We start from the raw sequence: 13,022 nt of genomic DNA on the forward strand, positions 1-13,022 counted from the left end.
GTTGTGAGACCCACAGTTGTCTCCAGTGTCACTGTTTGCTGCTGAGAACACAGTCTGGATCTACTGCTGGACCCTCTGCACCACCTACCAGAGGCAGGCCCAGTCGGAGGGAGGCTTGCCCCCCCCAGATCAGCTAGGAGGGCTTCTGCTCCTCAACACTGCCTGTGTGCATGTCCACAGGCTGCAAACAGAGTGGACCCGTGAGCAGTCCCAGGGACAGTCAGGCTCTTGGAAGATTCGGTCTGAGTGGTGCCAGAAAAGCCGCATCGAGGTGCACTGGGGCCTTTGGATTGGTCAGCAGAGGGTTGAGTAGCTCCATTTTTCACCATCCATTCATCCAACCCCACATCTTTACCACCAAGACCACACACTTTGACTCTGCAAGACACTTAAGGTCCATCAGAAATGGGCCCACAGTGGCCTGTGACCAAGCGTTTAGTGTAAGGACTGGAGCCAAGCATGTAGGCGAAGTTGAGGGAAGGCAGAAGTTTCTGAGGCTTTTCCCAGCCTCTTAAGAAAAGAGAGTTAAGTAAGGGCTGGAAACTGGACCAGTTAAGGCCGTTGTTTGTGTTGATGACTCGGCCACTTATGTGTGGTGTTTGAGACATGATGGGTAGGAGTGTGGGCTCTGGCTTGGGGTGCCTGGTTCATATCTTGTCTCTGCCATGAATTCTGTGTGACCTCAGGAAAGTCACTTTACCTCTCTGTGTTTTAACTTCTATTAACTACAAATAGGACGTTGTGAAAATTGAGTAATTGTTAAGTGTTTAAAATATGGCTCGCGACACAGTAAATGCTATAGAAGTCTTTGATAAATGAAATTCTAACAGTCCTTTCAGATAGGAATTATCCCCATTTTGCAGATGAGGATATTATTGAGCACTAGTAAGATTCTGGTAAGAAGCTGTGCTGCCATCCCAAAGGTGCACAGTTCGAATCCACCAGCTGCTCTATGGGAGAAGGATGGGCAGTCTCCTCCCGTGTGATTAACTGCCTCTGAAAACCCACTGGAGGGTCAGCTATGGGTTGGTTCTGACTTGGCGCTGACTCAGTGGTCTACAATATGCATCACAACACATGCCAAATACAGAGCTGGGATTTGAGCTCCAGACTGCCTTACTCTGCGGAACCTGTTCTTTCTGGCCTTGCCATGCCGCCGCAAGGTAGGAGGTGTGGGCTGGAGTCCAGGCCATGACCTGAGTGAGGCAAGAGCGGCAGGCCGTGACGTAGCCCTGGGAGGTGCGCTTTCTGCCCGGGGGTGGAGACCTGGGCCATGACGAAGCTGGAGGGAAGTCCCTCACTGTTAACACCCTAATCCACTAAGCTGTGGCTGTGGGATTCACTGTCAGAGCAGATGACCATTGGAGCAGGAGTTACTGATGGCCCGGAGCCTTTCACCCGTGCTCTGGGCTGACACTTGGCCTGGGCCAGGCTCCAGGTGGGCAGGAGGAGGCAGGTAATTATGGTAGTTTGGGCAGGGCCAAGTAGTGGGAGACGGAGCTAGGGGGATAGCCCAGGCTTGTTACCCAGACCCCTGTACTTAGGATCTTTCTGCCTTAATTTGTGAAGAGACTCTTGGGGGATTCTGATGTAAAAGGTTTGCAAATTGACATTTTCCCGTCCAGTTAGATAAATCCCACCATGTGTGTGTTTAATAGAAACAGTAATGTTTAAGCAAAACAGGCTTTGGACTTTTTGCTCAAAGGACCTGAATTCACTTGGGAATGTCCTTTTAAATTGATTTTGTTGTAGATTAAGAGATGGTCATTTCTCAGTCCTTGATTCTCCAAGTCTAGATTTATAAATGAACAATGCGAATCCTGTTATGAAACCGGGGAAATAATGTCCACCTCAATTTAACCGATAACCAAAGGACAGATGCCTTTCACATCAAAGACATGATCAAAAAGGCTGTGTCACATTCCAAAGCCAAAAAAAATTAACAAGAATGCAAACACAATGAATAATGTACCACTGCCAAGACTTTGTCAACGCGGGAGCTTCGGAAATACTGTCCTTTGAAGTGGCCTTCCGTTTGTCTGGTGCCCCTTCCAGAGCCAAGTTTTGGTGCCATGTCACCTCCTGGGGGAAGTCCGCCCCCATGATGGCATCATTCCGCCACCCACTGTTCCGTGTGGACCACCAGGACCTCGGCTGTTGCACCTCACATGCCAGCGATCACCACTGCTGTCACCTCTAGTTTCTCACTCTGGTTTTTTGGGATTTTTCTCTCTTCTGTGTTTAAATACGGTCCCCCTCGAAACGTAATTGGTTTTGCAATTAAGATTCTCTGAACTGGTTCAAACTCATCAAAAACCACAAAACCCCAAATTTGGAAGCTTTCCCCCAACAACCTTGGCATTGATGCAGAGTTCCACAGTGTTTCCAAAACCGGAGGAAGGAAGGATTCTTTTGGTTTGGTTTCATCACTATCACGTGGCAATTCACCAACGAGAAGTTGACGGCTGGCTGGAGAGTGAATTGCTCTGTGGTAGTCAGGTCCGTTCTGTTCTGTCTCTCCTCTACCTAGAACCTCAGACAACCAGAACACGAAGGGTCAGGCTGTCTCCCTGCTTACCAGGCTTCAGTCCTGTAGGAGGAAAGCCTGCATTCATGAACACAAGGTGACTGAGACAGAACTTCTGGTTCAGCTTCCACTCCTGGCTGAGTAAGTTCCTAGGACAAAGAGATTCTACAGCAGGAGGAGAAGGAGACTTCTCTGATTCTTCTGTTTTCCTCCTTTACGTCATCTTCACTTCTTCAGTCTTTGTCTTAGACTCAAACTCGTGTGAAGCTACTTCCAAAGCCTCCTCTCTACCATTGTTGTTGCTGAGTACCATCGAGTCAGAATCAACCCGTAACTGACCCTCCAGTGGGTTTTCAGAGGCGGTAAATCACATAGAAAGAGATTGCCCATCCTTCTCCAGCAGAGCCACTGGTGGATTCAAACTCTGTGCCTTTGAGATTGCAGCGCAGCTTCTTACCACTAGGCCACGAGAGCACCCTAACATTGGTTACAGGGTTAACGGGTGGTGGGAACCACCACTGGCTTTTCTTGCACAGGTTCAGGAGACGGTTACCTTCCTTCTTACTCCTTTTCAACTTTTATCTTCTGATTCTGCATCAAGGTCTGATTCAGAAGCACCAAAACCATCATCTTCCTAAGAAAACCTATCATTGTGAATGTAAATTCACTTGATACAGAGGCTTCAGGGGCCAGAACAAAGGTTTGCCCAGCTTACTCTCTGGCTGGCCACTGTTAGACAGTAAACCATGACCTGGACAACTGCTCCATCGCTCAAGGTCTCACAAGCATCCACAGGATGGATTTTAAGTATGACGTTCATGGAAGTCCGGAGATAGTGCTCTGTGGTGTGTATCATTTGGACCTTGACCACAAACATCTTTCTAGGGGTTTACACTAGCCTCTACTCCACCGTTAACTCAGGAAGAATTCCTGCCATAAACCCTCCCCAAACAGGGGCAGGCACGTCATGGTGACATCAGCAGAGTCACCACACTGACATTTTGGAAACACTGCCTTAAATAACTCACCTCCTTTTCTGGGCTTCCGTTTCCTCATCTGTTAAAATGAAGGCTTTGGACCACGGTTCCTTTATGTATCAAAATCTGGATTAAGCCTCTGTGTATATCTAATGTTAGCCTCATTTGACAAAGTGCTTGTGGACGCAGGACACTGCCTCTCAGGCTCTGAGGGTTTGAAGCAGGCAGAGTTTGGAGTTCTCTTTCTACATGCAGATTCCAGAGCGACTTAAGCCACTGGGATAATTTGTGGCCAAGTCAGATTCCAGGCCTGGAGTACCCATGGCCAGCCTTTTTAGGACCCACAGGGGGATCTATCTTCAATCACCCCTTCTTTCCACTCTCCCTTCCTCAGGTCTTGGCATCCTCAAATTCGAGGCCTTCCAAGGAAGAGGAGACCCCACTGCTCCCTCAAGCCCACCTCCGTGCAGGATCTCGCAGACACACGCGGCAGACCCTTACTGAGTCAGTCTCCCCAAGCTCAGATGAGGCTACCCCACCTGGCTCACTGGAGGACACCCCCTTGCTGCTGGAGCTGCAGAAGCTGCCCGGATTGGCCAACACTGACTTGAGTGCCCCGAACCCCAACATCCAGGTGAGAGCTTAGAGGTCAGGCTACGACCCAGCCCCCACTCTGTGCTTTGGAGGGCAGGGGTTCCTGTGGGTAGTCAAGAGAATTTGACCTCTAGTCCCTCCTGTAATATAATACCTACCCCTCTTCCACTTTCTAGCTGTGGAGCCTTGGGCAAGATTCTCAGCTTCTCAAGACCTCAGTTTCCTAGGCTGTAGCCAGCGGCCACACAATACCAACCTACAGGGCTGCTGGGATCTCCTGAGGCCTGAGACTATATGACAAGGCCTTGAGGGAAAGTCTGCAGGTGGGATCCTGCCGGGATCCAGCCTCTCACCGCAGGCCCCTGAGGAAGGAGCTGCGTACCTGACATGCTGGGCTGGAGGGGTAGAGACTCCACACCAGAAAGACAGCTAGCTGAGAAAACTGGAGAGGCTGGTGTGCTTCCAGTACCTACAGGCCACTAGCAGCCCTGAAGCCCTAATGATAATGGGGTTGCGTTGTTATGTACCATCCATCTGTGGTTTACAAAACACTTTTCACCAAAAGAGAGAAGATTATGAAAATATCTCCCTTTTTTTGTCATTGCATCGATCCTCTGTGGGGTTTCCGGGGCAGTAAATCAAGCAGGAGGAGATTGTATGTCGTTCTGCTGAAGAGCCACTGGTGGATTTGAACTTTCAGAGGTGGGTTAGCAGCAGAACTCCCCACAGATAAGGCCACCAGAGCTCCCTAAATTGTTACTGAAAAGCAAATGGCTGTTGTGACAATGAACTTGAAAAACACTTATTGTTTTGGACTATTATAAGGTAAGAGATCACTGTAAATTGTATACTATAAAATAAAAATACAACCACCAAAACACTAAAAATGCCTCAAAAATGTCGCTGTCATCGAGATGTCGTAGCTAATCCTGGTCATCGAGATGTTGTAGCTAATCCTCCAGTGGGTTTTTCACAGCTATAAGTTGAAGCTGTAAATAGCCCAGAGGGAAATTTCCCTTCTTTCTCCTGAGAAACTGTCAGAGAGGGGTGACCTTTGAGTTAGAACTGCTCCCGACGGACTGCACCACCAGAGCTGTCGAAAGTTTGTACAGTAATTTTTATTACTTTATAATAGTCCAAAACAGTAAATGCTTTTAATAATAAGTTCACTGTCACAAAAATCATTTGATGTATTCCTTATATATAAATGCAGTGAAAGGGGAGCTCGGTCTGCTATGATGACGAGTTGATGTCCAGCAGTTCTCCTTCGCCTGTGCCCCACCTGCTGATGGCACAAGAATTCCACACCATCTTTTCTGTCCTGTGCACTTTCCCTAAACCCTGGCTACATGTTAAACCAGCTGTCCGGCCCCACCCAGTTAAAGCTGTACCTGGGCTGGGAGCGTGAGTGAGGTGAGGGTTGTGTTTAAAAGCATCTTTGGGTGATCCTAATGCACAGTCAAGTCAAGTTGTGACCTGTGTGCTCTAGAAAGCCAGGAAGACTGGCCAAGAGGAGACAGTGGATTAGAGGCAAGGGTTTACAGCTCTTCACTCTGCTGGCACCCCTCGACTCTCCTCTCCAGAGTCTGGCTCTGAGCTCCCCCTCACTGGCCAGCCTAGCATCTGTCCCCCCTGCAGGTGACCATCGAGGTTGTGGAGGATCCCCAGGCCGAGGTGGAGATGGACCTGTTGACAGAACCTAGCAACCGATGGCCCCAGGGTGCCCCCGGCTGGCTGCCCACCAAGGAGTTCTTCTGGCCTCTCTTCTGGGGCTACCTGGAAGGCGAGGATGCGGAGTCCAAGGCCAGAGCCTCAGAGGAAGAGGAAGAGGAGGAGGAGGAGGAGGATTACCCCACAGAGTACAGTGAGGGCGAGGACCAGGAGGGCACTGATGAGGAAGAAGATGAGGAGGAGGAGCCTGGGTTCAGTGGGGCCGCAGGCAGCTGGGACCAGGGCTGGCTGGCCCCCAGGGACTGGGCTTTCAAGGAGACAGACAGCTATGGTGAGTACCCCGCCTTGGCATCCCTGATTGTTGCTCCTGGGGACCCTGAGTGAAGATGGGGCTGGAGGAGACGGCTGGGGGCTTCCCAGCCAGGACTGCTGGGCACGTGAGGAGCTTCAGCCATTGCAGAATCATTAGCATCAAAATAGTAACAAGACTAATTTAAAAAAAAAAAAATCATCATTGCCATGGAGTCAGCACCGACTCGGAGCTGGCCCTCCAGCGGGTGTTCAGAAGGCTGTGAATCACAGAGAGGAGACGGCCCATCTCTCTCCCAAGGAGCCAATGGTAGCTTCGAACCACCAGGGAGGTAATGCCTTTGGTTTAACAACACAGCTCCGTATGGTCTGTGCCGCAGAGTGTGAGCAATGCCTCCTGTACTATAACTATCTATGTTCCTCTACTATTCGTCAGGTTCAGTAATACCAGTAACATGCAAAATAAGACAGTTTGTTTTAAACACATTTGAACCTCACAACAGCTCTGAGACCCTTGGCAAAGCAGACACTTTTTAACATGATACATCGCAAGATCGCTTACTTGACACCAAATTGCGGACTATCAGTCCCACCACTCATAACGCACCTTCTTTTTAGACTGTGGTTTTCAAGCCTGTCTCTGTTGTTTCCCAGCTGAGTGACCTTGGCCAAGTAACTTACCTTCTCCGTGCTTCAGTTCTTTCCTCTATTAGATGGGGAATGGTCCAACCCCGACTCTGTAGGACTGTGTTGTTGTTACTGTTAAGTGCTGTCAAGTTGGAACTGATTCCCAGAGTGGGGAGGGGACTGGCTGGGAGGGGACTGGCTGGGTGGGTGTTTCTAGGGAGCTTTGTAGATGCTGGGTCCCTAACGTGGTCCCAAATGTGAGCGGCTGGCTTCTTCCTTTCTATTCATAGTACTGAGAAAGTAAGTATTCTCAGCCTTGATTTTGATTGTCATAAGGAACTATACCTCAGAGAGGTAGGCGGATGTGACCACACCGGCAGTGGTCAGGTCCTGTCGGGGCCAGATACTGCTCCTGTTGATGGTTGGTATAGAGCCGGGGGCTGCGACATGTGCTGCATCTGTAGGAGAACCTGGTACATTTGCACAGGTCGTTCACTGCACAAAGGCACCTGGCTGAGGGGCATGGGTGGGAGCTGAAATCCAGCCCCTGCTTTGTTCACCAGGCTGAGCCCCCTTGGCCCGAGAGGGCTGTGTCCTCCCAAGATGGGATGGGATAGTCACCTTTGAACTTCTGTAGATGTCCCCTGCAGGCTGTGCTCACTCTCCCCTGCTCTCTGCCTCAACCCAGACTATGAGTCTCAAGAGGAGTGGAGCCCCTGGTCTCCCTGCAGTGGGAGCTGCGGCAGCGGCAGCCAGCGGAGGACTCGGCCCTGTGGCTACGCCTGTGCTGCCACCGAGTCCCGAGCCTGTGACCTGCCCCCTTGTCCTGGTGAGTTGCGCTCCAGTGTTTGCATGAGGAGTGGCAACTGTGGCAGAGACTCTGAGCCAGGGCTCCTGAGAGCTAGGCATCTGAAGCTTGTGTGAGGGATGGGTTTAGGCGAGGGGGGTGTCAGAAGCTCACCAACTTGGTGGTTCTACCTTATTCGGGGTCCGTCCCAGCTGCTGTCGGTACCAAGGGAAGAATGAGGGTTGGGCTTCCCCACTGGTAGCACAGAGGAGGCTTACAGTGTCACCAACCCAGTGTTTTCTCTTCTCAAAGGTTCTGAGGACGAGGTCACATTGGGCTTCCCCACTGAGGAGTGGCAGCCCCTGGTCCACAATGCTACGGATGAGCTTAGCTCAGGTGAGTTAAGGGGGCTAAATGCTAGCCACACATGTCAGGAGACCCCTGCTATGAAGACAGCTTTACTGGTGGGCAGGAGCCTTACCTTCCAGGAAGGAGGGTCTGGCACTCTGACTCTCTCTTGCCGATTCCCTTGGCTTTCCCAGCCTGATGTTCCTGCTGGGAAGAAGGACTTGGCCAGTGGTAGGAGCCAAAGAGTGTGGAATCCATTCAATAGGGTGGACCCTGTCTCTCAGGCTGGGTAGGCGAGGGACATTCTGACTCCCACTCCTTGGTTACTGTCTTGAAGTCCCTGACCAGACTTGGTCTGGGAACTTCCAGATACTTTGTCTGGAAGTTAACATGTCTTTATGTGGCAGTATTGTCTGATAGAAGCAGGTCCATGTCCTAAAATCCAGGACTGCTTCTTCCAGGCAGCGTGGTACAAGCCAGGCTTTCACCAGGACCCTGTCAGTTGGTTGTCTCTTGGTCTCACCCACATCCTGAGAAGAAGGCCACAGCTTTCGGAAGTCCTGCCTTGCTGTGGGCTTGTGTTCAACCCAGAGCTCAGCTCACTGAGCCCCGGCAGCTCCTGGCACTGCTGGGGCTGAAGTGTCCCAGAAGTTCATGGAGCTCAGAGAGACACACAGAACCCACTAGAACCCCGCACTGAGATGCCCAAATGATCTGAGAGCAAAGAGGAACTGTTCTGTGTAACCACAGTCAGAAGCCGCAATTACCAGAATGGAGAATGGGAAGGAGGGTGGTGGGTGGGGCACCACAGAAGGCAGAGTGACTTGTCCATGGTCATAGGGCCGTGATGTTAAGATATTGCTAGAACAACAACCAAAACAAAGTACAAGTGCAAAGCTTCCTTGAGAGTTGATTAAAATTGATGCCCCAACCTCCCACCCTCAGCTCCTTGCCCAAGATCCCCAAACCTTCCCCACTATTCCACACACAGATGGGGGGGAAGGAGAAGAGAAGTCACTGCTTAGGACGCATTGTGTGTCTCTTAGCGGTGGCAGAATGATCTAGAAAAGGACAATGGTGATGGTTGCACAATATGATGTATCTGATCAGTGTTGCTGAGCTGTGCATATGAGCACTGGTGAACTAGCAAATGTTTTGTGTGTGTATGTATGTATATATATATATAGAGAGAGAGAGAGAGAGAGAGTTGTTGTTGATTGCCATCGAGTCGAGCACGACTCATAGCGACACTATGAACAAAAGGCCTGAAGCCTTTCTATAACTATTGTCATTTATAAAAGTTTCCAGAGTTTCCAGAGGCATGTTGTTTAGGAAGTGGATGCCACTCCCGCTTTCTATCTATCTATCTATCTATCTAGTTGTTATATGCCATCAAATCATGACTCATAGTGACTCTGTGCACAACAGCTCAGAACCCTATCCTGAGCCATTCTCACTGACTCTGACACATCTACCCTCCCTACCCCAGTTACTGTGTCACTCTAACTCCTCTGAGGTCTTCCTCTCCTGCACTGTCCCTTCACCCTCCCAAGCATGATATCCTTCTCCAAGGACTGGTCCCTCCTGGCAAAGTGCCCAAAGTATGTTAAGTCAGAGCTTCAAAATCCTTGCCTCCAAGGACCAACTTGGTTTTGAGGACAGACTTGTCTGTTCTCTTGGCAGTCCATGGTATGTTCAGTACTCTTCTCCAGCACCACAACTCAAAGGCATCAATTCTTCTTCTGTCACCCTTAGTTACTGTCCAGCTCTCTGATGCATAACAAGTAATTGTCAAGACCATGGTCTGGATTAGACACACCCTAGTCTCTAGACTGACAGTGTTGCTCTTTAGTACTCTGGAAAGGTCCCCGACAACAGATTTATGTGCTGTCAAGTCAGAACCAACTCATAGATGACCCTTCAGTGGGTTTTTAAAAGCAGTTAATCACACAGGAGAAGACTGCCCATTCTTCTCCCTCGGAGCAGTTTATAAATTTAAACGGTGTGCCTTTGGGATCTCGGCACAGTTTCTTAAAACTAGACCACCAGAGCTTATACATGCTACAGGTATACGTCTATTCTAATTAAAAAAAAATCATTTTAAAAACCCAACAAACAAACGCACCACCAACCTACAATCAGAACAAAGCTTCAGTGCTGCCCGTTGTCCTTGGGATGAAAACACCCCTGAGCAGCAAGCCTCTGTCACAGCTGTAGCAGCCACGTTTGGGTTCTGGAGTTTGGCATGTTTGCTTCCCACTCATGGTCCTTGCTGGCCCCTCTGCGTGAAAGCCCCTTTCTCCCATTCATTACTGTTGGGTCTTTGATGAGCAGTCCTGTCTTGGAGAAGCCTCTTTTCAGATAACCTCTCCCCATACTGTCTCACTTCTAAGGAACACACACACACCTTCTGAACACCCCATGATTTCAGTTCAGATCCATATTGTCAGCAAAAAATACCCAAGTAACTAAACAAAAAATATGTAACCACTGGCCCAGCCTTGGCCAGCATCCATTCAGAGCCACGCCTCTTGCTCGGGGTTGTGTGGGTGCTGCGAGGTAACCCTCATGTGCCAGCAGTGGTGCTTCTGATGTGGGTCCCTGGCGTCCTGCCCTCAGTTCACACATGTGTGTACACACACACACACACATCCCAGCCTTACCTTTGCGCACCTGGGGTCTGAGTCTCTCTCAGCCCCCACCCCTGACACTGCTCCGGAGTCAGCCCCTTTCTCCACCTCCCCAAGGATCTCACCAGCACCGCTGTGCTCTCTGCAGATGTGGACAGCTGTGAGAAGTGGCTGAACTGCAAGAGCGACTTCCTGGCCAAGTACCTGAGCCAGGTGCTGCGGGACCTGCCCAGCTGCCCATGCGCCTACCCGCTGGAGGCCGTGTACAGCGCCGTGAGCCTACAGGACGAGCTCCAGGGCCGCAGCTTTCGGTGGCGGGATGCCAGCGGGCCGCGGGAGCGCCTGGACGTCTACCAGCCCATGGCGCGCTTCTGCCTGCGCTCGCTGCTGTCCGGCGAGAGCAGCACCCTGGCGGCGCAGCACTGCTGCTACGACCAGGGCAGCCGGCTGCTGACCCGCGGCAAGGGCGCCGGCACGCCGGACCTGGTGAGCACCGACTTCTCCCCGGAGCTGCACTTCAAGGTGGACACGCTGCCCTGGATCCTGTGCAAGGGGGACTGGAGCCGCTACCACACCGTGCGGCCCCCCAACAACGGCCGCGCCTGCGCCGACAACCCGCCAGAGGAGGAGTACCTGGCCCAGCTGCAGGAGGCCAAGGAGTATTAGGAAGAGCGGACCGCGGGGAACCCCGTGGGGAACCCCGTGAGGAGCCTGCCTTGTAGGCCGTCGCCTGGAGACTGGAGACTGGGCACGCTCAGGTTCCAAACTTCGGAGGTTTGTCTGCTGCTCCGGGCTTGGAACCAGTGTGTGCTCTTCAACCCCCTGCCAAGCACACGTGCCTTTCCAGCCCAGATACAGTCATATACAGAATCCGAAGCTGCAGCGTAACAAGATCCCAAGGTGAATGAATCCTGACAGATTCCCAGGTGGGTCTGATACATCCGTAAGAAATTCTGCTGCATTTTGCCCACGGCCCATGAACCCAAGAAAGCGCCTTAGGAGCTGGGGAGAAGGCTGAAGAGTGTTCAAGCCTGAGCACCTTAGAACTGAAACCAAACCACTGACACCGAGTCAACTCATAGAGACCTCTCAGCAGTTTTCTGAGCTCTACCCTTGTACAAGCGGCAAGGGCCCATCTTTCTTCCGAAGATCAGCTGCTGGATTTGAACCACTGAACTTTCAGTTAGCGTCCCAATGCTTTGTACTCTAGGCCTCCAGAGCTCCTTGAGGTCACTGGAGGTGCGGTGGAAATACGTGGGCCTCTCTCTCCCACACAGCCTGGCTGCTGGACCCCCTCAGAGTTTCCATAGCAGCCCCCTCCGTGGCCAGCTGAGGAAGGGAGACAGTAAAAGAGCCAGCCCTTTCATCTCACCCACAGCACACACCAGCCCTTCTTTCTGGGGTGCTGTGCCTCCCTGGCCTTCCTGCCTTGCTCCTGGAGCCTGCTCAGGCTAGAAGGTCAGTGGTGCTGTGAGCCAGGCAGGGAAGTTAGGAGGCTTAGCTCTGAGCTGCCTTTTTATTTTTTTTTTTAGCTGCCTTTCGAGTGGACACAATTTGAGGCTGGGCTGAAGGCCATCAGTGGGACCCAAGGAGACAGACAGATGAGTCAGTGCAGCTGGGGTGAGGTAGACTCCAAGAAGGGATCCCTAATTCTGGCCCTTTCTCTTGTCTATCCCTCTATTATGCCCAGGATGTCAGAAAGGGGCAGGGGACTGTCCCCCAAACGGGGTGGCATCCTGTCCCAGCAGCCAGCTCAGGGTGGTCTCATGCCTGTAGGGTACTGATAAACTGGTTCTTTGTGGGGGGCAGGTTGGAAAGAGGAGGTTGTAAGTGAACCTTGATTGTTAGCATTTGGCCATTCCCCTGGAAACCCTTCTCACAACAGCCCAGTTCAAGTTTCCAACACAGTGGCACTGGGCACACTGAACTCTGGGTTGGCAAGAGGTGGCTGTAGTCATCCCTGCCAGCATGTCCTGTGTCCCCCCACTCTGTTCCCCAAACCATACTTCCTTTCCTCCTGTGGGCTTGAAATGTTGAGGTCCCAACTGTCCCTGTTCACAGAAGCCTCCAGAAGGCAGGGCATGTCATCTCAGCCCTTAGGTAGCTGTCCTGAAAGCGCTCTGGGATCCTTGCAATAAAGCACTTTATTTTAAAATTCTGTCTGTTGAAGTTGTAGACATTGCAGCTGGGGCATGGGATATTGGGTGCCTTTACTTAGAGCCCAAGTAAAACTCACGTGGTGTGTGTTTGTAACAACCTAATGCATTCTCTTGTTGTAGTTAGGTGCTGTCAAGTCTTTGCTGTATGCCCCATAATGACCCTGTGAACAGACCTGGACCCTGTCCTGTCCTGTCCTGTGCCTTCCTCACTATTCCAACATACTCGAGCCCATTGCTGCAGACACCATCAATCCATTTAGTTGAGGGTCTTTCTCTCTCTCACTGATCTTTCCAAGCGTCATGTCCCTTTCTAAGGAATAGTGTCTCCTAGCAACATACCCAAAGTATGTGAGATGAAGCTTCAAGCATCCTTGCCTCCAAGGAGCTCTCCGG

General features: G+C 51.2%; 1 protein-coding gene across 1 annotated transcript; it reads left to right on the top strand.

Moving 5' to 3' along the window:
- The first annotated feature begins 3,273 nt into the window (after nucleotides 1–3,273).
- ISM2 (isthmin 2) lies at nucleotides 3,274–11,136 on the top strand. The gene is made up of 6 exons (XM_006884771.1): nucleotides 3,274–3,303; nucleotides 3,899–4,138; nucleotides 5,737–6,100; nucleotides 7,394–7,534; nucleotides 7,805–7,888; nucleotides 10,619–11,136. Exons 1-6 carry the CDS (start codon nucleotides 3,274–3,276, stop codon nucleotides 11,134–11,136), a joined length of 1,377 nt encoding a protein of 458 aa, XP_006884833.1.
- The last annotated feature ends 1,886 nt before the right edge of the window (nucleotides 11,137–13,022 follow it).

The sequence above is a fragment of the Elephantulus edwardii genome, unplaced genomic scaffold (assembly GCF_000299155.1).
Source record: "Elephantulus edwardii isolate Elephantulus edwardi_28Jun2011 unplaced genomic scaffold, EleEdw1.0 scaffold00037, whole genome shotgun sequence".
Lineage (NCBI taxonomy): Eukaryota > Metazoa > Chordata > Mammalia > Macroscelidea > Macroscelididae > Elephantulus > Elephantulus edwardii.

What these genes read in the sequence shown, in the direction of transcription:
- ISM2 (XM_006884771.1), top strand. Translation starts at nt 3,274, where the DNA reads ATGACCTGGACAACTGCTCCATCGCTCAAG. An exon ending in CCCCGAACCCCAACATCCAG is followed by an intron (nt 4,139 to 5,736) that starts GTGAGAGCTTAG and finishes TCCCCCCTGCAG; the next exon opens with GTGACCATCGAGGTTGTGGA. An exon ending in CAAGGAGACAGACAGCTATG is followed by an intron (nt 6,101 to 7,393) that starts GTGAGTACCCCG and finishes GCCTCAACCCAG; the next exon opens with ACTATGAGTCTCAAGAGGAG.